The 25,926-nt window shown below is 42.1% G+C and overlaps 2 protein-coding genes across 2 annotated transcripts in view; both read right to left on the reverse strand.

The window, feature by feature from the left end:
• Positions 1–9,223, reverse strand: part of LOC119726374 (cell surface glycoprotein 1-like) — a 30,604-nt gene extending 21,381 nt beyond the window's left edge. The window contains exons 1-2 of the mRNA XM_038198029.1: positions 8,952–9,223; positions 593–657 (exon numbers count right to left, since the gene is read on the reverse strand). Coding sequence (XP_038053957.1) covers positions 593–656 — 64 coding nt within the window. The 5' untranslated portion in view covers position 657; positions 8,952–9,223. The remainder of the gene's footprint in view (positions 1–592; positions 658–8,951) is intronic.
• Positions 9,224–12,363: 3,140 nt separating this feature from the next.
• Positions 12,364–24,531, reverse strand: LOC119726547 (agrin-like). The gene is made up of 10 exons (XM_038198279.1): positions 24,199–24,531; positions 23,151–23,263; positions 22,405–22,656; positions 20,254–20,430; positions 19,820–19,909; positions 19,220–19,443; positions 18,161–18,458; positions 16,860–17,012; positions 15,810–15,965; positions 12,364–14,078 (listed from the first exon to the last, which is right to left on the reverse strand). The coding sequence occupies exons 2-10, from the start codon at positions 23,242–23,244 to the stop codon at positions 13,924–13,926; spliced, it is 1,599 nt and encodes a 532-aa protein (XP_038054207.1). The 5' UTR covers positions 23,245–23,263; positions 24,199–24,531; the 3' UTR covers positions 12,364–13,923.
• Between the last annotated feature and the right edge of the window lie 1,395 nt (positions 24,532–25,926).

Here is a 25,926-nt window from a genome sequence, read left to right on the forward strand (position 1 = left end):
CATTTATAAATTTGTGCAGAAAGGGTATTAATGACCGCTTTATTCCAGGCATGCATTGTAGTTGGTCCCATGACCATAAATTAAGTGAAACTTGATACTTATGGCTAGAGAACACACGGTTTTGACCCCAAAAATTTCAAGTCATATTATTATGGGTATTGTTTTTTAGAAAATGGCCTCCGCCCCCCCCCCCCCCAAACCCCCCCCCCCCAAAAAAAATATTGTTAATACATGTAGTTTTTTTTATCTGTATTTGTTTTGGCACCATTTATGGCCCCCGATCAGAGTTAGGAAAAGTCAATAACTCTCATGCCGATTAGCCCAAGCCTTCCGGAGCTATTCCAAGAAAATTCATGGGGGGGGGGGGGAGGAGGGGAGGGGGCACAGTGCCCCCAGTTCTGATAGAGTTAAAAGTACAGTCATTTAATTGTTGAAATATCGTTCGCCTGCTGAAGGCAATTAGACCTATAACCAGCCCCGTTGATGAACGCTTTTCGATTCCTGATCCGATACATCGGTGAGAATGTTCTGTTCACCTAAAACCCGACTAATTCAGAATTTAATGATGAAATAAAATTTCAAAGGAACTTACTTCCCGCTAATGCCACCTTCTCTGCGATGAGCAGCAACAGAAATGTAGCGACGGTGTTCTTCATCCTGTTAGTGTTACAACGAAGAGAAAAACACAAGATGTTATTTAGCCATCAATAACAACAAGATGCACAAAATCCTTAAATGTACTATCCATTGCAAAGGTGCAGTGGCGGCGATTAATTGTCAACAGTTGGAGGGGGCAGGGGGACCAGCAACTTGGAAGTTCGAAAAGTGTGGGCGGGGGATGGCTTGGGAGTGGACACGATGATCTGACTATAGAGGGCGCTGTTCTAAGATTATGTGCAATGAGTAAAATCCATAGACATAAAGAACCTCTGTCTGTGGTACAATCGCACTGGGATAAACTACTGGGGGATCGAGTGAGACAATGCCATAGACCTTTTTTTTGCACGAGGAAGCCTTTTCGATATACATGTACAGTGTTTCCAGCTAAATGATTCTATTAATCGTAAAGTGTTGAATGGGATGGCGCCGGAATATTTATGCGTTCCAAGCCTCACCTGCATTTTTTTTTTATTAGAGGTGGCTTAAAACATTAGGGTATGATTAATCACAAACTTTGAATTATTCATCAGAGCATGACTGGTATCAGTTTATACATGTATAAAGCTTGAATGTCATTGCTTTCATTTCTATTCGCAAGTTCCAAAAATGGAGCTTTTACCTCGCTTTCAATTTAATATGGCCGACTCGTGAATAAAGCCCATTGGCGCCCTAAAATCATTGGGCGGGACACTTTACATTAAACTCACGAGCGATGAATACTAGTTAGCTGGCTAAGGGAGTGACAGGTAGGCATGCAGGCGAACATCATTCAATCATCGGACCTGCAGATGGGGAGTTGAGTTTGCCCCCCCCCCCCCCCCACGAGTCCGCAAATTAACTCCCCACATGACTTAAAAGTGAAAACCTGATTTTGTTTTGAAATAGCTAGTTCTCTATAGCAATACACATTTTATTCGAGTTTATTGTCACGAAAAGGTCCTCGTTTAATCACGGAATAATGTTTTATTATATACACATTTGAATTATTTGCAACCCAACAAAAATCAGTTCTAACAGGGTAGACTGATTCCCGCCCACTCTAAATAATCGATTGTGTGGGGGCGGGAGCAGTCTATTACTTTAATACATTACAGGGCGGCATTGTTTGTGCGCAAATTAAGCAACCCACAAATAACGGTAGTTATCCAGAATTAACGAATCGATTTAGCGAGAAAAACTATGCAAAAAAAATATGATAATCTCACTAAAAGAAATCCTTGAGAAATTATTCAAAATTTGAAAGACGTCAAACTCTGTCGTTGGAACAGTACTAAATAATTCTCCCTATATAAGCCATTGTATAAGTCCGAATTTGTTAGTTTAAACCTGTTTAACGATGAACCCAATGTGCAACTGCGCAATAGTCGTAGCCTTGTTGCCATTTTGTGATTGGTCAATTAACAACGTTGAAGTACATGTACGCAAGTACGTACGGTACCATGTACACGTACGGGCGCCGCATGTACATGTTCATCGTACAAGGCCAGATTCTGCAGGTTTTTTTGTGACACATTTCGTTCACATAATGATACAAAAAGGGGAAAAGAAAAATCATTTCACACTACTGTGTGAAACCCTACTGTGTATATATCTCGATATTTAAATGAACATTGCAAGCTATCTGCAATGATTCATTGGACATTAATTTTATGCATAAACTTTGGGAATGGAAGAATTACTTCTCTCTTTAAAAAGAAACTGATATTATTCATCTATATTCATGCTTTCTTTAATAAATTAATTTAAGAATGTTTATTAATTTTATCTACATATTATGCGTATTAAATTGATCCCTGTTTTTCTCTTCAATCATTGTTTTAATTTAAAAAAAACAATACCTCCCTAATATCTAAAAAGGACTAATAATGCGACCGGAAGAATTACTTAACACTCCAATTCCGTATTCACTTTCATGCATATTTATGGAGGTGTGTCTAAACGATCTCATAATGTAATCATAGCAATACCTCCCTAATATCTAAAAAGGACTAATAATGCGACCGGAAGAATTACTTAACACTCCAATTCCGTATTCACTTTCATGCATATTTATGGAGGTGTGTCTAAACGATCTCATAATGTAATCATAGATCATTTGGAAAATTGGAAATTTATTTTCTTTACATGATGTTCATTTATGAAAACAGACCGTCACTAAAACGATTCTGAACGTATTGTATACTGAGTGCGGACGGATTCCAGGTGCGTAAGCAGCACTTCTTGCGACCGCGCTTGCAGCTACTTGCACTGGAGATACGAAGACACCATCAAATGAACGTCGTTCATTGCCAATCACAAAATGGCAACAAGGCTACGACTATTGCGCAGTAATGTGCAAGTGAGCAACATTTTGTCTTGCAGAGTTCTTATCTTTATTCTTGACCAACCATTGCTTGCGACCACTCAGCGTCTCAAGGGATAAACGCTGTGGCACTGACGCCTATTATGCATGCATGTTTACACCTGTTACTCACAGTTAGTTTATGCATGGAGCTATGTGTTTTATAGCTCCATGGTTTATGATGCCTACCCAATGAATAGGCTTAGGCCGGAAGATTACATTCAGTAACACTCTACGTTTATTCGATGCATTGAGGCAACTCAAAAGCATCCGTGCCTGGGTATAGTTTCCTTTATTTTCTTGGTATCTTTTCCAAGCCACGTTACATGTAGTTGTTATATACCAAAGAAAGGGGACCTCTTTTTGTTTAACATGTAAGCTGACCCTTAATTTCATAGGTTACGTTAGGGTTCGACAACACATTTTATAAGGGTGTAGAGTGGGTGGCAGCATCGCTACATACACGTTTGAGGATGAAAATTTCACGAAAATGATGTATATAATTACTCAATGCCAGTTGTCTACATCTGCTTTGTTTAATTGAGCGAAAGGTTTCACTTTGGATTTTCCCTGGACAGATTTTTTAACAAAAGCACGTGTGTATTTCCGAAGAATGTTGATAGGTTGTTTGTCTATTGCTCCTCGTTGGGGGGGGGGGGGGTGTCGCGGGAAGTGGGCTGAAGAATATCCGTGGACATACAAGCTCGACCCAAGTGATACCAAAATACGATGACAGTTTTTCCCCTGGAATATGAGGTGCATAACTGTAAAAGTAACGTCATCCGTTTAACAAAGGGTTTCATAAGTCCTATTTTCCAAAGCCCTGTTCACGTCAAGGCCATGCTCAGTTTACACCATGTACTTGTACATGACATGTATTTGAAACGTGGAGTACGTTATTTTTTTCCCTTTAAATTAGTGTTAAAACAAACATGCACGCAAAACATGAGCCGAAAACAAATTAACCTAAACGGCGCGATACAAATTCTGGCAGAGATATCTGGAGAAAAAAAGACTTACTAAACATAGAGTGGGTCCAACCTTAACCATGGGTCCAACCAACACCAATCTTGGTTGGACCCATGGTAAAGGTTTATGACGTTGTCCCGGAACCCCCCCCCCCCCCCCGCGCCTCCCCCGAAAAAAGACATACACTGATCCATAACAGACGAAACTTTCGCCAAACATTTTTGAAATTCCCTACAACGGTCAGTTATGGCTACATTCGCATCTGCTCGATGAAACGGCTTTGCCTCACTCTACGCATGCTTGGTGTGAAAGATGAAGAGTCAAAAACGTGAAATTTAAAAATAACGTCATGCAAGATTTTGTTGACTGTAAGCATAGAACAAGGAAACAGAACAAGGTTGCTTGAATGGTTGTCAGTCGTTCCAAGGAGGATATTATCAATATTGGCAATTCCGAATGATATAACAAAAATAAGGAATCACATTTTAGGCGAATACAATAAACGATTCGGCTCTTTGCAGATGACCGTCTCAATCTCAATACTGATAAACACCAACTTTAACAAGATCTTCATAAACTAAAATCATGGCATTCAAAATGGGTGATGGTATTCAACCCGAAGAAGTGTAATTCTCTATCTAGAACCCGGGGACCAAAAAAAAACTATCTACCGCGGCTTTAATGGCAAGATCTGCAAAGTGTCGACTTTCAAAAACATTTATGTCCTGGACAACGCATGTCTCTGATGTCACCAAAAATCCCTGAAGATATTAGGTCTATAATCAAACGGAATGCGTGGTTGTGTAATGTTTCCGTTATTAAAGAAGCAGCCTACACTATACTGGTTCGACCTATACTGGAATATGCGACATCTCCCTGGGGTAACGAGTCAACTCGTACTCGGGTTAACTCATACCCCGAGTCAACTCGTACCCCAAAATTTACACCCAAGTCAACTTGTACCCGAGTCATCTTGTATCCAGGTATGCTCGTACCCAAGTCAACTTGTACCCGAGTTAACTTGTATCCAGGTTAACTCGTACCCAAGTCAACTCGTACCCGAGTCAAGTCGTACCCTCTTAATTTTGAACTCGTGCGCGGAATCAAAATAATGAAAACTTGCACCATATCAAATTTTCCTTTTTACACTACCGACTAGGGAATTCATGTAGGCACGTACATGTTCATTGTGTACGTTCAGTCATGGAAGGAAAACAGAGTGCTAAGGCAAAAAAAAATAAGTCTCCGGTTTCTGGTATGGAGGGGTATCGGGACAACTCGTACCCGGGACAACTCGTACCCGGGACGACTCGTACCCCAAATTTGTGACCCGGGACAACTCGTACCCGAGACGACTCGTACCCGGGACAACTCGTACCCGGGACGACTCGTACCTTGTACTTTTCTTACCATTTACTTTTCTGTTCCTTTTTAGTTAGGCCAAAAAAAAAAGTCTCCGGTTTCTGGTATGGAGCTTGTCCAAAAAGTGGTGCGGCGACGCGGCTTTTTTTTTTTTTTTACCCGACTTTTTGGCTTCAAATTTGCTTCAAATGTCGGCTGATGACTGCAAATGGTGCCCGACTAAACTTAGTGCAAATATATGGGAGTCGAGAGAGGCCACATAAAGCTTATTCTCGATCATAACCCCATCTAAAAACACGTTGAAATTGCGCAGCAGCAGAATTCCAGTCAAACCAGTGAGTTTGGCGGTTTTGAGACATCATCTTTCATTGAAAAAAAAACTTTTTCATTTTGCCGACGCGCATGGCTACGGCGACGCGCGCGCATACCAGAAACCGGAGACTTTTTTTTTTGGCCTTAGATGTAATTGACAAATCCGAAGATGTGGAAAACAAAAGCCGTTGAGTTTTGGGGAATTGCCAGTGGTGACAAGCAAGAGATTGTTCTGGAGAGATTCTAACAGCTGGCCGATGATCGCGGAGTTCGCCGAATTCGCGGAAGGAGCTATAGCAATCATGAGCTTCGTAACTTATTTGATCTTCATTTTCATTTATTGCGAAAACTTATTTCTAAAATAAGTGGACCGATTCATTAAAATTATAAAAATGTTATATATGTCACCTTCTACACTTTTTATAAAACATTAATTTTGATAACCATCAACAATCCCAGTAGCGTGTCAGTCTTTTGCATAATTATGTGAAATAATTCAAAAGTCACTTAATTAGAATTGTTAGCTTAGTGAGTAGCGTGAGATGCCATGTTTCACGCGTCATTGTGTTCCCGTTTGCAGGGCTATAACGGGCGGAGTTTGCTCGTAACTTATTTGATCTTCAGTTATTGCATTACTAAATAAGTATTGCATCCCAAAAAGAGATTGCATCAGAGTTTCTGAAACGGAATGAAAATAAAACAGTATTAAAAAAAAAAATCTTCAGGCCAACAACAGAGAGACCTATTTGAATGAAAAACTTCTTCTCTATTTAAAAATGAAAAACGGAAATAAAATAATTGAATAATAATTGGTTGAAAATAAGTATGATAACAGTCGGCACAAGTAAGGCACAGATACGAGTACGCTGCACAGTGTTTTATTTTCAGACGGGTACGTGTTGTCTCGGGTACGAGTTGTCCCGGGTACGAGTGGTCCCGGGTACGAATGGTCCCGGGTACGAGTTGTCCCGGGTACGAGTTGTCTCGGGTACGAGTTGTCTCGGGTACGAGTTGTCTCGGGTACGAGTTGTCTCGGGTACGAGTTGTCTTTTGGAGCTTGCCCAAAAAGTCAGTGGTGCGGCGACGCGGCTTTTTTTTTTTTTACATGATTTTTTTGCCTCAAAATGTAGGCTGATGACTGCAAATGGTGCCCGACTAGACTTAGTGCAAATAGATGGGAGTCCAGAGAGGCCACATAGCTTATTCTCGATCATTTTCTGGTATTCTCATACCAGAAACCGGAGACTTTTTTTTTTTTGGCCTAATAGACGAATTCGAGTTTGAATGCATGAAACAAATAGGCTTACATTCAAAAAGTACACTCAATATAAAACTTCCAGTTTTGTGCAATTACAGGCCGAAATTTTCAGTGTTAGATTTTTTTTCAGAAACGTTTGTTGTAACGACACACTATCAAACCATGGAGGTAGCCATCTTCCCAAAGGAGATTTGAGAACTTTACAATGGTGGTTGTGTTTAAAAGTCCGTAAGTCGTAACTTGAAAACTACACGAGTGATTTGAATGATTCTTGTAGTAAAAGCAAGCTCTTACATTGAGCGTTTATATTCCTAGATTTTGAAAGTGCTACAAGCAGAACGTCACTAAACCAATGGTCCCGACATTTGGGTATGGTTTTGTTTTTAACGCACCCTATGTTGTCGAAAATACGTCCAGCTCCAAACCCAAAACTAACCAAACAATTAAGTGTGATGTTTCATGATTTTACCTTTCCGGTTCTACTACAGAATGTATAAAATTCGTAATTTCGTTTGAGAATATTCATTTGAGAATAATAAGAAGTGTTAACCTTTTTGCCTCGCAGTTTGTCAATTAAATTACTTACTCTTCGAATATTTAAAACAGCTTTAAACTATATAACTGCTCTGATAATGCCCAAAGGTTCATGCACATGCATGGGGCCTTGCTGCCCACGCGATCCCCGCCATGTGGTCAAGTTATGTAATACTGGAATTCCTCTGCTCCTTCCTCCATGGCTCTACCTACACTAATTGCTGGACCCTAGCCATGCTACTATTGCTAGCACGATTCAGAGTAAAAGCTGGGCAGGTCGATAGAACAAGGATATTCCACTCCAGTGAAAAAAAAATCAAATTAAACTGGAGGTATAGGGCTTTTCCGCATTATCATTTTTGTATAACTTTATGTTTTTTTGCCGATGTGCAGTCTGGTAAAATATAATTTTGTGTTCAAAGTTCAGGCATGCAACTGGGAAGTCATAAAAAAGAGGAAATTCAAATCTTTCCAAGACTTTGTACAGTGTTTTTCTATATTCAATGGCACACATGCATGGGAAGTAAAAAAAAGAGGAAATCAGCTGATCCGAGGAAAAGTTGCATGCCTGAAAGTTTATAAAAGTAATATTGAGCTAGTAAAAATAATAATAAATAATATTAAAAATAAGTTGATAACGTCATCTTGCATGTCTTGACGTCACTTTCGATTTTGCATTTTGATGTCATCTAGCTTCCCACCAGTCAAGTTTCATGACGATAAGACCAACCCTTAATGAAAGGCCAAGACATTACAAATTTCCCCTTTTTTTTACCGAAGGGAAAATCTCATACTTTTTTTTATCGAGACAGACGTGTTACGTGTGCCTAGCCTAGACCTCGCCATAGTAGAACTCACAAGAATAGGAACTTGGTAACTTAGTGACAAGTTTAAGAGAACAGGTCAATATTCTTTACAATGGTTCCCTTTACAAAGAGGGGAAGCGGCAGGGGTATTTGACAGTTGTTTTAAAAGAGAGTTTTAAAAGAGTTAAATTTTCGGACACTTTTTAGGAAGCAGAATGATCGAATGAACAATTTGCAAAGAATAAAAAACTGCAACGCAAACTACTTCATGTAATTTCGCATAACCTCAAGTGTCGTTGTACTTTCAGAGCGAAATAAATACTGTATTAGTGCTCAAAATAAAAAAAAAACCTTCAGACCTTTCTGCATGCCTTCAAGCATGATCCGACTCTCTTCCAACAGCCAACAACATGAAGGGCAAGTCAAACATTATAAACACGGCAAATTACACGGCAACCAACCCTAAAAACACAGCAAAAAGGAGCAATCATCTTAACTTCGAAATTCGACGATATTCATTAAAATATCCAGTGTAAACCAGTGAGAAGACGATCTACAGCATGTGGTAAAATTCAAGTTTTCATTCGCGTTTCCGCTGGAGTATTTTTTCTCTCCAAATTTGTAACATACTTTTTGGGGTAATGTACACTGTAAATCATCTGGTCCCAGCGTCACTCTTTGAAAGTAAGAGAGTTGCCTGAAAACTCACCTGCTCCGCTGCTCAGGATGCTTGTCTCCTGGATACGTTGCGATGGGAGGAGATTACTTGCCGGTATGTCACCGGGCTGGTCGGCGGGTATGGGTCCGCACCGGTGGAGCACTCCTGGAGGAACTGATGATTTTCAGGTCGGGGGATCAACCAAGGACTTTCGAACCCCAGGCGAGGCAAGATGGGATGCCGGGAGAGATAAGCATCAGACAGGAACCAGGGAGAAAGAATTATGTAACACGCTAATAAACAGCCACAGCTGCTGCTGGCAAAGTTTAGGTGGTGATCTCGGTTCTCTTCCCCCGCGGTAGACATAAATCACGCGCTGCCCGCGTGCATGCTTTCCAATTAGCGCCTTGCTTGTAATCCCCATGGAAGAAGTCAAACCCATACAAAGTAAAGCAAACTCCTCACCAAACAGGAAGGTCAATTAAAATTTCACACCTGATATGAGAAGTTACACAATTCCTTCATTGTTGTTACACAAGTTAACAGAAAAGAATGTTGGAGTTGGTCTATGCATGAGCATGATGTATATAACGCAACGAGGAATAGCTGAAGAGAATGCCCCCCCCAAAAAAAAAACCCGCCCCCCCCCCCAAATGTACATTTTTAGCTCTCCACTGAATTTGCTTTAAAAAAAAAAAGCAACCTGAATAGCTTTGCCTGAATTTTATAATTAACCCTTCGGTATCACGTGAACTGTTACATGTGATATAAACACTAAAACAGCTGGAGTTTTCTTGCAGGTCGTGTGACTTTTCCCAAAATTTTGGGAAAAGTCACGTGGCATGTCATAATTTGTTATGATTATTTGATATTTGGGCCTGGGGATTTCCCTGTTGTTGAAACTGAAACGAAGGTCGTTCCGATATCTCAATACTGAGGGTTCAGTGCTGAAGTTTCAACCCTGGCCAAGTCTTGTATTTCAAATGGCGACTGAAATTCATAATATACACCTAGAAACATCCACATAATCTGCAAATTGCTGCCCAGCATAGTTAAGCAATTGTACCTAAGTGTATCTTCATAGAATCATAGGCGCGGATGCGGGGGGGGGGGGGGTCGAAACCCCTTCCCCTGCTCTGACACCGAAAAACAAAACAGTAATAAATTATAACAGTAATAGTAATACCATGGTAATAATAATTGCGTGCCTGTTCGCAACAATTGGACATTGTAAAATCTGAAGGGGCCTGACACCCCCACCCCCCTGCAAAAAATTCCAGGATCCGCCTCTGCTTCCTATTTCAAATTTTTTTTCAAACAACGGTATACTATGGAGAAATAGGTATACAATATTGACACTTGCTATGCACGGTCAGTGGGGAAAAACTCTTTTGCCTTGAAATTTGAAAAAAAGGTGAAAAGATCAGGGCAGATTCCTCCCCAGCAGTACATGTACATGCAGTATACTGTACACATGCACACCGATTTGACTTGGAATGATGCGTTAATAGTCAAAGTTTAGGTTACATCATTCCAAGGTTGCTCTATGGTTGCATAACCTCAGAGCCTGGAAATGATCTAAACATAGAACAAGGAACAGGTGGAAGGCGAACGTTCCATGCAGGTCAAAGCCCTCGATGACGAATTCGGACATCAGTAACGCGTAATGTGCGCTTTGTAGGCCCATGATACGCAACCTCTGTGGTTGAAATGCAAAACTTTTCGAACAAATCTTTTGCTTGATCAAAGTCCTTTGCTTTGGGCAAGCACTGGGTTGAGGATGCCCAGCCCCCCCCCCCCCCTCCCAACATCACCCTCCTAGTATGGCAGATAGGTGATGGGAAGTGCCTTGGATGATACAAGAATGGCCACCTTTTTTTATGTGCGTCAAAAGCATCGGAATCCAGTTCGAGGCCCAAAAACACATGTGCATTATGTTTCCCAAAATGTATAACTTCAACAGGTTGTCATAAACTTTATTATTATACTTGAATTATTTAGCAGTTGCTTGAAACGAAAAACAAACGTGCAAAATGCAAGTTTCAATACGTACATCGGCAATATCACAGGAAGGACACTACAGGAAATGTTGTCCTACATTGTCGCAATCTATGAGCGTGTCTTTCATAGAGCAAGCATACAATGTTAGAAATAAAGTTTCTTAAGGATAAATAAAATAATCCCCTTCAGTGCAAATCTGTGCAGCACATTTTCATATCTGTGGTGGAATTACACAATGAACTAGACAAACAGCCTTGAGTGGCTGGCGACTTGAGAAGCTAGATAAGCCGGTAGACATCAGGCTTGTATTATCCCTTCCTTAGTAATTGATAAACAACCAAGCAGATTACGCTGTTTGCAGGTTGCACTCAACCACCTACGCTTTTCAATTGCGAAATCAGCCCAGAATCAACATCTCCGAGTACGCCGTGCTTTTTTTATGGAGCCATCAGTCGGCATGTTCCCATCTTTTGTGGCCCCCTTTTATCGCCAAAGCTATACATGACCTCATGAATTGATGCTCGTGAAATATATTTCATGCATCAGTATTGTCCATGAAGGTCTTGGCATGGAGGAATACTTTCCAAGGCCGTCAATCGCTTTTCAAAAAGGGGGGGGGGGGGGGCATACAGAACGAATGCAAGCGCGAAGCCCTGAAGGTGTGGGGTTCGGGGCCCGCTTAATTAAGGGGCCCGGGAAATTGTGGATTCTACTATTCTACTAGTCGGTCTGTGGACGTGGTGTGATCTGAGGCAACTTCTGACCACTTACCAATTGTTTTTAGCAAAAGCTTTTCGTTTTTGTGTTTTGAGTCATTGAAACAGTTTTTCTGAGCTATGGAATCAAATGTAGGACTACAATTTTTATTCGGGGACGAAAAAAGTGGGGGAGGGAACGATTATGATAACCACCCCCCTGACAACTTTAACAAAGTATGATGGGCGTCATCGGGAGGGAGGCATGTCCCCCCCGCCCCCCCCCCCCCCCCCCCCGTTTTGGGTGCCTTTTTCAGAATTTCGCACATGTATCGCCCAGAAAGGCACCATATATTTGCCCTTTGTGTGCATAATTGCCGGTTTTGAACAGCACCCCTCAACAGATGGTACTAGCCCCCCCCCCCCCCCCCCCCGCTTTTTGATTTTACGGAGGCCAAGTGTCCGGAGGGAGAAAAAAAACTGTCTACATTTCACAACGGATGTGCAAGTGCCCTTTTCAACCCCAACCCCCCCCCCCCCCCAATAAAAATTACCGTGCTACGCCCCTGGGTATGAGCGGCAAAATATACTTCATGCCAGCTTTTTGAAAAACAGTAAGTTATCACATCTGTGATGAGGGTGTTGTGTGTGTGGTTTCCTGGTCGACTGAAATCGCCTATGGTGAGCGGCAGGGGGGGGGGTGTTACCAAAGTCGACCATTAACGTGACATTCTTTGAATCAATTTCAAGTCAACAGAATCCTCATGATTTATTATCCAAGCCACAGGTATATTATGTCTTAACATTAAATGCAAAATAATACACATTTATTTTCATACAATTGCAATGTTACAAACAAAAAATAAAAGACAAACAATTAGCACCAGAGCTCCAATAAGGAAAACAATACCATTTAAATGTTGACATGGTGGCTTACGATAGTTTTACGTGTACATTCACTCTGCGACAGAAATCAACGACAGGAAATGTTAAAGAAAATAAAATGTTAACTGTCAATTAGACTTAGAAAAGAGTATTTGGAGGAACGACTTTTTAATAACAGCATAGACAACCATGCAGTAATATCCATCTGAAAATTCTAGCCCGATGCTTTACATTTTGAAGAAAATCTGCAGGAAGATATTAGTAGAACACCCACAAATATGCGGATATCATCCATGGTTCACCTTTCATAATGAATCATTTGAGTTCAAGCAAATGTATATAATTGCCAGGGGTTAAGGTTCCTCCTGGCACGCTCCTGGCTAAGCGCGATGTCCCCCCCCCCCTTTATTTCAGGACCCTGGATATCAGCTCAAACAGCTGTTGCATTGTCTACAGCCGAACGGTAATAAAGATCACTGACTGCGCGAACACATAGCTCCATAGTCTGACATTCCACGGTACCTCATGTCCTTTTTTTTTCTTCTGAACAACCGCCTGTATCTTCGCGCCTTTGCGTCTACAAATCTGCATGTTGTTTTTTACGGGCCCCTTGAGGAAGGAAGTGTTGTGCAACGTCTGCATCTTCTGGATATACAGAACAGGGGAATCCTGCACAAGGTTTATCGGCGTGCTGTCGTATTCTGGCAGGGAAACTCAGTGGAGTTACTCAGTGAAAAAAAAACGTGCTTGGCAAATTTTCTCAAGGAAATGTTACACCATGGTTATAGAGTGCCGAAGCGAATACATCAGGCGCACAAAATGTGTGTTAAAGACATTAGCACCCTATTCAGCCCGTGAACAAACACGCACGCGTACTCCATTCGTTTGCGCTACACTTTCTGGTTCTAAATGGCGTCACACTTCGTTACTCTATACAGGGTGGTCAAAAAAAGAAAGAAAAAAAAAAGGAACGGCATACTTCCACTTCCTTGAGACTCAAACCGCTTGTACCAATTGATGGAGAATCCTTTTGAAGAAGTTGAAGAATTATGATACCAAAGTTTTCCGATTCGGTCCAGTAGTTTTTTGCTGCACAGCCTATTTTGTGAAATAGGCTCTAGAACAAAAGTTTGCATTCGACCGCCGGTTGAGGGCGCATTTGCATACATAACGATAAGAATAATTATTATAATTCAATTTTCATAAACCAAAGTATGCTAACATATCAAAAGTTGATTGCGATGACCTTTCTTTTTTTTACAATCAGAATTATGTAAATGTTAAAAAGTGGACTATGATTTATTTTAAAAGTAAAACAGTCGTTGTAAAACGTGTATTTACAGTATTTGATTTTCTTTACAACATTGCCACCTTCGTCGGTCACGTGATCCACCTCAAGTTAATGTGACTTTGACGATTTACAGTTTAAGTCAGTTTTTGTTTTATGGAATAGCCAAATTGCAGTCCTTGTCGAATCTGACCAGGTCCGGATGACGGCACATCTCAAGCCACAGGAAGCATTCGTTCTGGTAGGTGCGCCCGTTGGATCCGCAGAGAGGGGCATATTCACGCTCTGGACAACTATTCTGGCACGGCTCTGGAATTGAAAGATTGGGGGAAAAAATGTCGATAACGACAATAATAAGACAACTTTTAATCTCATTAAGATTTTGAATTCTTCCATAAAATATCTGCTCATCGAAACAGTTGTTTATACCATGGCAGATTTAACGTAAAAAAGCGTTGTTATTAAATTGTTTTCTATGTTGAAAAATGGTAAAATCCTAATAAACAAAAGATCGTTTTTGCTGAACTGAAATTCTTAGATGAAAACAATGAGGTGTCCGGCGAAAGTGTAATTTGTATCTATTTTTTGCGAATTGCGCTCTACCGTATACAAATGGTACTACACCGTTAATCATAGAGTAAGGAAACTTGCTCTATACATGAATGAAGGTAAATTTTGGGACTCCCCCCCCCCAATAAAATGCATAATTTCTTTGCACCCCGGACCATAAACTTAAAGTGAATACGACACTTGAGGAAAGTTCATTACGAACTGGCTCTTTCTGTTGGATACGCCCTCAGCGGTGGAATTGCCCTGGCAATCTTGGGCACTTCCTCGTCTGTCAAACTCTAAAGCCCACGTATGTGGAGAGCCTGACAATGTCGGGGGCTGTGCCTTCTCCCTGCATAAAGCTGAATTAGCCCCCCCCCCCCCCTCCGGCCCCCTTTTCCGCTGGCAAATATTTCTTTCTGTATCCAAGTAAAGTCAGTGATCATCATGCGCATCCTTCAATTAACTGAATGGTTCTGGGCTTTACTTCGCTCGTGTCCCTGCCCCGCAAACAGGGCAATGGGAAGGGCTGATGAGCTTCACAGAATCTTGTGTAGGAAGTACGCATGGCATTCTGGGTAACTTATTATGGCATGCGCATGCATCGCATGTAGCCAGCGCGCACGCTGCGTATGATAAACAGCTCCTGCATGCGGCGAGTTTGTGCTACGTGCTACGTCACATCACGCTAAATCTATCCAATGAGAGCTCAGAGACATCAGCCCTTCCCAGCGTCCTGTTTGCAGGGCGCGGGGTACGAGCGAAGGGCTTTACTTCTTTTTCAAACTCCTCCAGATCCACAAATAGGATATCAAACAGTAAATTCATTTCATTGAAATGGAGGATTTGATTAGGAACCATAAAAGAAAGAAAGGTCAAATGTTGCAGGGATAAGAAGGGGATGAGGAGGGGGGGGGACATATAGGGATCCAGCCTACGGCGCCCAACTTTCTCTCATTCGGAATATGGCGTGTGATTATACTTGGTTGCAGAACATAAAAATACAGCCCACCGTGTTGTTGGTGACAAGTCCCGCCCGCATTAAACAGCGCCCCCACCTACAGGTCCACAACACCTCGCTTCTTGAGATCGCCAGCGGTCCTTGAGCGGGAAGCATTTCTAGTTATCTTAACCCTCTGATCTGATTGGAGTCCGTCCCCGCCAAAAATGCCTGGTCCGGGGCAAAATGCATAGTTCGGCTACTGAACAGTACAATTTCACGCAAGGCAGTTATTAGCTAAGAACAATATCCATGTACGGTATTTTGGCTGCATTGTAAGCTGTTTTACTAAGCGAATATATTACGTTCATCAGAATACCAGTGGCGGATCTACGGGTGAGGTGGGGAAGGGGGAAGGGGTTCACCACCCCCCCCCCCCCCCCGGAAATCATGCAGAAATAAAGTAGCACATGCCTGCCAACCAATTCTGTATGACAACGACCCCCCCCCCCCCCCCCCACCGGTCAAAGCTGGTTCCGCTGTTTACCTACCGTTCATGCACAGTCCGCGGTACGCCATCCGCAGTTCCTTCTCCCGTTCGTCGGCAGAGCGACAGGCAACCAGTCTGATGACACACAGAGATGGGTAGGAGTTCCCGTCCGTGCCGCACACCGGGTCATTGGTCCCAGGACAGACCAGTGGACACACTGCAGGGAAAAATAGGCGAGGAAACAGCACAGGAACTACATTATTAGGCTCAGGTTTTCAATGATTTCCACATTAAAAAAATGCAGGAAAACGTAGAACTCATGAGCATCGGCAGGATCTTTTTCTAGAGGGGGGCAAAGCACTCTCCAGAACCGAAGCGAGAAATCACCGGGTGTGGAAAAATCGGGATCGGGTGCCAGACATCACTCGACGCTTTGTTAAAAACCGTCCATGTTGTATGTTGTTCGAAATACATTTAAATACATTAAATTAACAGATTCGCCCCTCGTCCTCTTTGTTCAATTCCCCCTTTTTTCTCTCACTTTTTTTATACTTTTTTTTGGGGGGGCATGCAAGTGCCCCCTTGCGCCCCCCCCCCCACGCCATGGTAGAACTTTCTGAGGTATCTATTAAGAGTCAGCTTGGTGCAACTGAAGGATCAGTCAAAATACATTTTGTAATTCACCACATTGAGCATGATAACGTGCACAGACAACACGCACGTACAGGAGGATGTGAGTCCATAACGCCAGGACACGACGTGCAAGGAACATAATGACACTGTCATCGGGCTTTTTCTAACCGTACCCCCCCCCCCCTCCCAAAAAAGAAAATGGACACGATTCGTCATCGTTTGAAAATGACACGAAGGTACTTTCCCCATGTATGTATTTGTTCTATCACTGAACGGGTGCCGAAAATGATCAAACAGTCACTTTCAGTTGGACTCGTGTACGTTATCGGACTCGTGCCGAGTCTTCAAGTCATTACGCCCGACTCCTAGTAGTCTGAGTCCCCCCCCCCCCCCCAAAAAAAAAACCCGAGCCAGTCACAAAAAGACTCAAGTCTTTGATACTGAAGTAACAGAAAATGCAATGAGCAATCGTTCTCACCCAAGGCTGGGAGGATGCACTCTCCACCGTGTGCTGTGGGCAAATCCTCCCCTCGCAAGCACGTTATCCGACGCAGGCTGCACAGGCTGTGATACGTCATGTTGTCGCTACCGCAAACAGGCTCGAAAACATCAGGGCAGGGCTCTCCACAACCTGCAGAAAGCATTGAAAATGAAAGCAAACGATACGACGTTTTAATCTGGTTGATCATCGATAATCATGGTTGATTTCGTTCATAATGGTTGAATGACCTGTTGTTCATCAATTAGTATTGCTTAATGATGCATTGTCCGAGCTATTGTCGATTTTCTCCCTGAAATATAGATTAAAATATATATATTATTGCTAAGAAGGGAAATTCAAAGGACACCAGACGAGTGATTCGGCCAATTTTAGGGCCGTATAAAGGCTGTGGAAGCCATGGGCACAAGGATTACGGCCAGTCCCCCCCCCCCCAAAAAAAAACACACTTTTTTTCGCCTTTCCTTGTCATCGCTACCTAATAACGTAGTTTTTGTCGATGAGCTTAAAATCTCATTAAGTTAACTATCACACTTGCCATGGAAATGTTGCCAACATTGTAGTGTAATGAAATTTAGTCAGAAAAGCAAAACGGTGATGTCCGACAAAAAGGGCACAAAATTGAAGTTCATGGGCACTGACAGTATAATTATGAGTCACGTAGAAATGGTATTGGACACTGAATTAAAAAGTGCATAAGTTATGGTGTTTGTTTCAGATTTATTGTTGGTTTGTCCACAAGATGGCATCTCTGTAACTGATCGAAGAAATGATATCAGCTTTCTTCCCTTCGCAAAAATTGTCAACGTTTTCATAAGTTGCTTTCAATGTTTTCATAAGCTCTCCGTTTTTAAAATAACGTTTTATTGTGCAATGTTAAATACAGGTTACACGCATGTATATGATTTTATCTATTTCATTTTAATGTTTAAATAATGTTTTGTTAGTTTATTACTCCTACTGGGACCCATGGGAGATCAGTTTCTGACAAAAGGACTGAATGGGCCACCCAGTGTAAAGAAGAAATAAATAAATAAGTTCAAAAATTGAACTGTAGTCCATAACATCCCAAATCAAAAGATAAACAGTGACCAGAGGAATACATTGTCACTTGAATTGAAACATCATGGCTTGCGATGTAACTCGTTATGATTTGTGAATGTGATGACTCGTGTCAACTTGATTAAAACAACATAATTTTCCAGGTTTTGGGTCAAGGGAAAATGGGAGGGATTTTTCCTCTGAATAACAGGTGGCCCTACATTTTCTTTTCTCATTACCAGTGTTGGTGCTCTCTAGACATTCTCCCATGTGACTGACGGTCAACGTTTCACCGGGGGTTCTGCAGGCCACGAGACGGAGGTGACACCAGGATGAGTAGGTCGTGCCGTCCGAGCCGCAGACCGGCAGGTAGAGCATCGAGCACTCGGCCTCGGTGGGGCAGTACGAGAGACGCTCCCGGACGGGACGGTCGGCCGGGGTGGGCCGGGGCTCGCGGCGGGAGGCCAGCGTGGTCGGGTCTCGCCTCGGGAGGGGAACGACAACGCCGGGTGGGATACAAGGTCCGTCGTACAGCACCTGGACGTTGTTAGCAAATTGCATTAAAACAAAGGGCAATGAGAGGCGTAAGTGTATTATTTGTGCTCTGCTGGAACTAGACAGGTTAACCTTTTAAGATTGAATTAGACCCATATCTTTCATGTTGATACTTCTTGAGAATGATTAGTGACGACTGTTATTTAGTTAATATTTTAATGCCTCATTTGGCTTGTACCATACTTTCTATGGGGGCGCTGTTCAAATCCGACGATTATTAACACTATACATGACAGAATAGTCAGAATAGTGTACAGATACCCCCCCCCCCCCCAACCAAGTTGCCTCTGTCCGTTTTTTGTGCAGAGGTGGACATTATTACCACTATTTTTTTTGGGGGGGGGTGGCGGGGGGGGGTTTCGCATTATTTTTCATGAATTGTTATAATTGTTTGACTGAGCTGGGGGGGGGGGGCGGATCCGCGCCTGGCACCAAAATGCCAACGAATGAAAATTGAAAATAAGGTTCAATGGGACACAAAGGTGCATTTACAAGGACAGCATTACTTTAAAAAAAAAATACTTTTTTACATGGACCTTTAATCGTCTCGACCCTAGTTTCAGTGGGATGTAGAGAATTTTCGCTCGGTAAGATTTAGAGTTATAGAGCACATTTGTACTCTTTGGCAACAGGAGAGTACGGAGATGGACAATGGAATCTTGTGTTTCGAGATGTTTCCTTGAGCCACCTTTCTCCTCCCCTTGACTTGCCCAAATACTGGGCATGAAGAAAAACATGCTTACAATGAGAGACTGGTCTCCGGTCTGGCAAGCGTGCGCCTCCAGCAGACATCGGCTGTTGTACGTCTCGCCGTCCGTTCCACACACCGGGTTGCTGTCCAGCGGGCAGGACGGGGCGCACGTCGGGGGTACCGTCGTGGCACCCGTCTGGGTGGGGTCAGTCCGACCTGTGGTGCGGTCCGTCTGGGTAGGCATGGGTTGGTTCGGAACTGAGGCCGCGGAAAATCCTAAGATGTCAGACACGAATCGGGGATTTGTTACGAAAAATAGTTAAGGTCTCGGTATTCCTTCAACTTTTCAACTGAACACGGATTGGATGACACGTTCCGGGTTTTTTTTCTCCTAGAACTGCGTTCAAAGCGATTGATCAAATCATGTTCACCCACGAATTTGAATATCAACCATTTTACCAATTATGACCTTCCGATGATGCCCTCGTCTTTTTCCACAAACTGTTGCTGAGCGTCACTTTTGCCGAGGGTCAAGGTAATGTGATCGTGAAATTCGCATGATAAATAATATGGATCCAATCATAAGCCCACACATAAAAGTCGACATCCCGAATCTGTGGTATATCTGTTGCATATTTTTCAACAACCTTACCCGTTGCGGAGGAAACAGTTGTTGCCGGGGGCTTTGACGTCATGGCTGACGAAACAGTTGGTGGTCTAGTGGCCGGGTTGAACGGGTTACCTAAACGTCATACATCAAAAAAAGTTTACAACCAATGACCACAGTGAAAAGAAAACGGGAATTATGCATGTTTATAATCGCAAAAGATGTCTTTACGAATGCACACTGGCCAACACAACTTTTTTGTAATGGTTATTTGTTATTTTTTTTGGTATTTGTTATGAATTGTTTCTCTATAGTTCTTGAAATCTGACTGATTTTTTTTTATTTTGGCTACGACATGTAGAACTCTAGTTCTTGAATCTAATTACAATGGCTACGACATGAACACTGATCGTTTCAGCTTTCGGCTAGATTTGCAGTTGTAATTTTTAACAAAACCTTGGAACTGCTCATTATTTTACCATCATTGTCCTCATCTTCTTCCCGGGATTCGTCTTCCTCGCTGGACTTCTCACTCGACTTGTCTTCGCTCTCCCTCTCCCTCTCCCCCTCCTGGTCCTCCCACTCCTCCTCCTCTTCCTCCTCCTCCTCACCAAAAGGCAATAGTCCATCGTTACTGCCTCCTGCTTCGCTCGGGCCTGTCACAAATCAATTAGACATACGAGGCGATTGAATTACATGTAATTATATAGGATCATTTGCTTTTCATGCATTTTGTAATTCGTTATATCAACACCGCTCAATATCCAAAGAAGAATGTTCCAAACCTAACCTATCGTGAAGTTTCAGCTTAGTGCAAATTGCATTATTCTAGCAAACATTGAAGAACCACGCACAACCTTTTGATCACGAAACAAGATTTGGCCGATAGCACTCTTTATTTCAGTCAAAATCAGTCACTTTGATAAATCACCTATACTTTTCTCGATGTCATCTCAATGACAACCAGCCAGACGGAAACATTTCACGGGGTGTTTAGCACCAGTAGGCCCCCTAAGCTTTTGAGGAAAAAAATGCAGATATTTCTTGGGATAAATACAGATGAACCATATGCCTTTAAAGGGAATGTACATCATTTGCTTTTGCTGTAATTTTCAGAAATGAACTATTTGAGGGGTTAGTATAATAGATCAAATATTGTTACACTGACATTTTTGAAGTTTTGTGTACGAAAAGGTTGATAAAACCAAGAAAAACAAAAATGTTCAAGTAGTCTGGTTCCCTGACTCCACAAAAGATAAAATGGATCAATGTATAGATGATGGAAAATTGTAAGGCAAGGGAACCAGTCTAGCTGGCCTGCACCCGTTCATGAACACGTAATCAATAGCAAACAAAATTTGGACTGAAAAATGGTAAATTTGGAGCAGTAGTTGAAAAATAGTTAGGTTTTTCCAACGCTGGTCGGCCGACCACCGTTGGAAATGTATACAAAAATACAATTTTCTTGAAAATGACTTCACACCAGGTGCCATAATTTTACAAGATGCTTGAGACTGTCATATACCAACATCCTAGTAAGGTATTTCGTAAAAACTTGGTAGTTTTATTTTTCGATGTTTGCAAATGTTGTATATTCCCTTTAAACCAAATCTTTGTCTCAAAAGAGTGGGACAGGAATCAAAGAAATTATGTTGACATTTCGTTTCTGAAGCTATCTGGATGGATGTTTTTAAGCCATAATTTATTAAGAAGCATGAGGAACATACCGGGTTCAAATGAAAAACATTATAATAGTTATACATAATCCGTGATTGTACCAATATCCACAGCTTGGGAGTCAGAATGGTATTTAAATTCATAACCCCTATTAATTAAGACTCATTTCTATCAAATCCTCATCTATTGACTGAGAAATGTGGCATCAATTACAAAGCATTCATCGGATGTCTTTGTCAATCACTAGTTGTTGCTGTTGCTGCTACTGATGTTGTTGCTCTGGTCATTGGCGTCGCCAGGATTTTTTTCCCGGGGGGGGGGGGCAAAGCAATTTTTTCCCAGAATTTTTCTCCAAAATTTCTTAACTTTTTCATTATATTCTCAATTTTTCATTTTTCCGAGCGTGAGTAGGAGAGCATTTGCCTTACCCCCATCAAATAAACAGCAATTATGGCTTTGCACCTCTTTTTCCTCCCCCCTCTTTTTTCCCGTTTGCCCCGTTTGCCCCCCCCCCCTCCCTCGCGATGCCATGGCTCTTGTTGTTGTTTTTATTGTTGCTGTGGTTGTTGTTGTTGTGGTGGTCGTTGTTGGTTTTGTTTTGGTCTTTTATCAACAAAAGCTGCTTCGTACTTTTCAAAGTCGTACACGTGTGGAACACGAACTCAGGACCTGCGTTGGTACACAATGGGGCATATAGTACAACCCTGACGCAAACTTCTCCCAAACGTCCCCAAGAATCAACAAAGCCCGCCTCAATCCCCTATATTAAAACAAAACTAAAGAATGACCCCCCCCCCCCGACAAAAAAACCAAACAAAACAAAACAGAAAAGACTATGGTTGTGTGAATGAGAATTTCCACATTCTTGCGAAATTGGCTTTCCCCATTAGTGCGAAGTTCATCTCTATAATTACACACTCAGATCTGTAATGCATTCATATTAGTCAACCTGCCTGTGTTATTCCGGACGTTGTAGTATGCGTCATCCTGACACGCTCCGGCGTGGACCAGGCTCGGCCAGGGAGATCTACCGCGTCCCTGCGGACTGTTGTGCCGTCTGCACGCCGCGAACAGCAGCGAGCAGTGGCTCGGGTACGTGCGGCCGTCAGAACCGCAGACTTCACCGGTGATCGCACCGTGCGAGTTCCGCTGACATCGACGGAGACTTTGCTTGCACGACAGGCGACGCTGACTGGCAGGGCCATCTGCAGATATCATGTGAAGACGAAAATGTAGTTTTAAGTATTTTGTTTAAGTGTTCTATTTCTAGCGACACTATTTTTGGTAGGGGAGGAAGTCTTCATGGGGAACACTTAATTTTATGGGTCATTTGTGGGAGTCGTAAAGTGCATTTGCCCGATCATGCAATACAAAGGTTGCAAGGAAAAGGTCACGGGTTAAAAATATACGCATAGTATTTAATTCACGATTACACAATGAATCATTTGCGTATTCCAACACTATGAAGATTCTGCAATCTTATATAACGTATTTTAATCCTGAATCTTAAAATTTTAATTCGATTTTGCACACACCCTAGGGAGTTAGGGTTGAGAGAATTTTAAATACATAGTTAAAGTTTTGTTTTAACTTCTACAAGCACACAATCTTTGCTATCCAAATACTGAATACTTTTGTTTCGTCCCCAGAAGCATAATTAATTTTTGAGAAAAATCTTTCAATTCAGTACGGTACCTACCATTATCAGCTCTTACACAGGGGATGTAGATGCAGCATATTACCACCAGCCAAATTCCTAGTAGTGGAAATATCGTCCCATGGGTTCCCGTCATTTTTTTGTCTGTCAGAGGACTACATTGAGGAAAAAGAAAGTCATTGGCTTTTGCTCATTTGCAAGTATTTCTTTCTAAAAACGAGAACGATTACCGTGTATATACCCATCGTACCGGTGTAATTATAATTATAACGTGTGTTTATATGGCGAACGTTTCCACCAATATTGGTGCTCAAGGCGCTACGTCACGTGACGATACTATTTTTTTCAAATTTAGTGGAGCAGAAACAATGATCGTCGTTAATCTGAAATTTAACTCCATTTTTTTGTCAGAGCTTATCGTGCACTCGCTCTTGTTTTTTGTTAAAATTATTGTTTAATTTGAATTGTTTGATATTAACTCGGCCATTTTCTTTTTGACTCGCCCTGTACAGCACAGGAATCCCGTATATATCACGCATCGGGCCCGGGCGGAGTGACTCACAGTGGATTGGGTACATTATACACATATCGCTACTGAGTGAATTTGACATTCAGACGTAACGGTTCTCTAGCCTACGTGTACATTTTCATGACGCATTATACATGCGCTCGTTCCTCAGCCAACTCCGGCTGCGAGACCGGCTACGGCGGCGCGCGATGTGAACCCCGGCTAACTCCCTCTGAGACTTGAAGAAAAAAATACCATACAAAAACTGTACAATTATTGGCACACGGCTAGCTTGAGCAGTTGTTGTATCACAGGCATTTGCCTGTTCTTTTACGTTGATACGAAAGTGCTCATGCCAGTCATAGATAAGACAGGATGTTTTTTTTTGTAAGTACATTAGAGGGATTGGCGAATCGGTGTCCCCCTTTTTTGTTTGGGGGAGCACCCCTAGAAAGTCAAACCACAGAACCATTGCCCACAAATGCGCTCAAAGCAATCAGAAATTGTAGTGGAATTTATATATCAAGAGCTAGTTATCAAACTTATGTTGAATTTAATGAAAAAGACTTGTATATCACTTACCTCACTTTGAAAACAAGATCCCAGAATTTGATCCAGTTTACATTGGAAGTGGGGGAAAACACCAGCAGTGGTCAGTTTTGTATCAAGTCCAGTTCATCAACTCTGGAACACCGAAGTTCGCGGTAAACCAATACCGCAACTGTACACAACCTACACACTTTGAGCCTTGTCCCAGCTCAGTGCTGAGGCCGTCGGAGATAGGGAAGTACGCAATTTGCGATTGCTTTCACAGACATCGTGCCCTTTTGATGGGGGACGTTGGTGGTAACAAGAATCTAAAGACCAGATGCATCAGTATTTTCTAGAACCGGATTACAGATATGTGTGTGTCTAGAAAACCTTTGTCCTGAATGATTGGATAGTTTCGTTTCCCCTGATAGGGACAGTGTTTGAAGATAATAATACATACACAGGGTAGGATCCAGGCTAAAGTTTTTTTTGCGGGGGGGGGGGGGGGGGGTCATCAGCAAATCAATGTTGAATGTAGACAGCTTTTTTTCTCCGGACACTTGGCCTCCGTAAATTGGGGGGGGGGGGGGGGGGGGCAAAAACCATACTTTCAATGGGGGCGCTGTTCAAATCCGACGATCATTAACACTTTACAGAATAGTGTAGAAATACACCCGTAACCCAACTTGGGGGGAGGGGGGAGGGGGAGGAGGGGAGGGGGTTTGCATTATGTTTCAGTATATTTCTGTTTTCTGAAAACATTCATTTTTAAGTCAGAGCTGGGGGGATTTTGACCCCCACGCACCCCCCCCCCCCCCGCCCCTCTGGATGCACGCCTGTACATGTAGTAATTAACTTTAGAGAACCCATCAATTTTATGTCCAGATACAGGGACAGCTGTTGGTACTTTTTTGACTTACTTACTTTTTATATACTTGGCATAAAGTTGTGTGCATGAAGCAGTCTTTTTTTTATAGTCTATGTAATAGAGCCTGGCCCTGGCGAAGCCAACCATGGAGACTGGGCTTCGTGGATAACGGAATCGATATGTTACATCTTTGAGTTTACACATCTTGTACTATTGACCAATTGACTCGAAAAGTTGCTTAACCACACATCCATATTGGGCGAAGGCTTGACAAACTTACCAATCAATGAACATACTATTAAACCTGCAAATAGCCAGCAAAACAACCAACCAAACTCTGCAGCCCCCCCCCAACCCCCAATCGTTTGAATCACGCTGACTTTGTCAGAAAAACCGAATCCTGGCATCTAAAACAAGCATATAATGAAACAATCGAAATAAAGTAATCAAATAAATACAACAAATGCACCATCAAAAACGATATTTAAAAACAATCAGTGATTTATTCTTTTCCACTCTTTACTTAAAAACATATCTTCGGATGAAGTAGGGATTGCAAATCCTTGTAACAATAATTATAGAGGGCGCTTTTTTATGAAAGTTTTTGCATGCTCACCATTCGCGAGCAAAACAAAATGATTTTACAGGCTGAACATTATTCCCTCCAAAGAATCATGCTGTGATACATGAATGACAATAGGTACTTCAAGGTAAAAAATAAACACGTAAATTAAAATTGTTTATCAAGCTTTCCTAACAACCGCTTTTACAGGTCCGCTTTTTTATTTCCCGATAGAGCGTGTCTCGTCAGTCCATGCTTACTTTTAACGTGAACGTCTTGGTACCAAACACTGACTAGTCTGGTCACAGACTCCCGCGGTTGAATTTCACTTGCTGTCCGCGTGATCGAT

This window comes from Patiria miniata, unplaced genomic scaffold, assembly GCF_015706575.1.
Source record: "Patiria miniata isolate m_02_andy unplaced genomic scaffold, ASM1570657v1 HiC_scaffold_2, whole genome shotgun sequence".
Classification (NCBI taxonomy): domain Eukaryota; kingdom Metazoa; phylum Echinodermata; class Asteroidea; order Valvatida; family Asterinidae; genus Patiria; species Patiria miniata.

Coding starts and splice junctions, on each gene's coding strand:
- LOC119726547 (XM_038198279.1), bottom strand. CDS start 23,244: ATGACGGGAACCCATGGGACGATATTTCCACTACTAGGAATTTGGCTG. Junction 20,431..22,404: donor CAACGTCCGGAATAACACAG/GCAGGTTGACTA, acceptor GATTTGTGACAG/GCCCGAGCGAAGCAGGAGGC. Junction 17,013..18,160: donor TCTAGAGAGCACCAACACTG/GTAATGAGAAAA, acceptor TGCTTTCTGCAG/GTTGTGGAGAGCCCTGCCCT.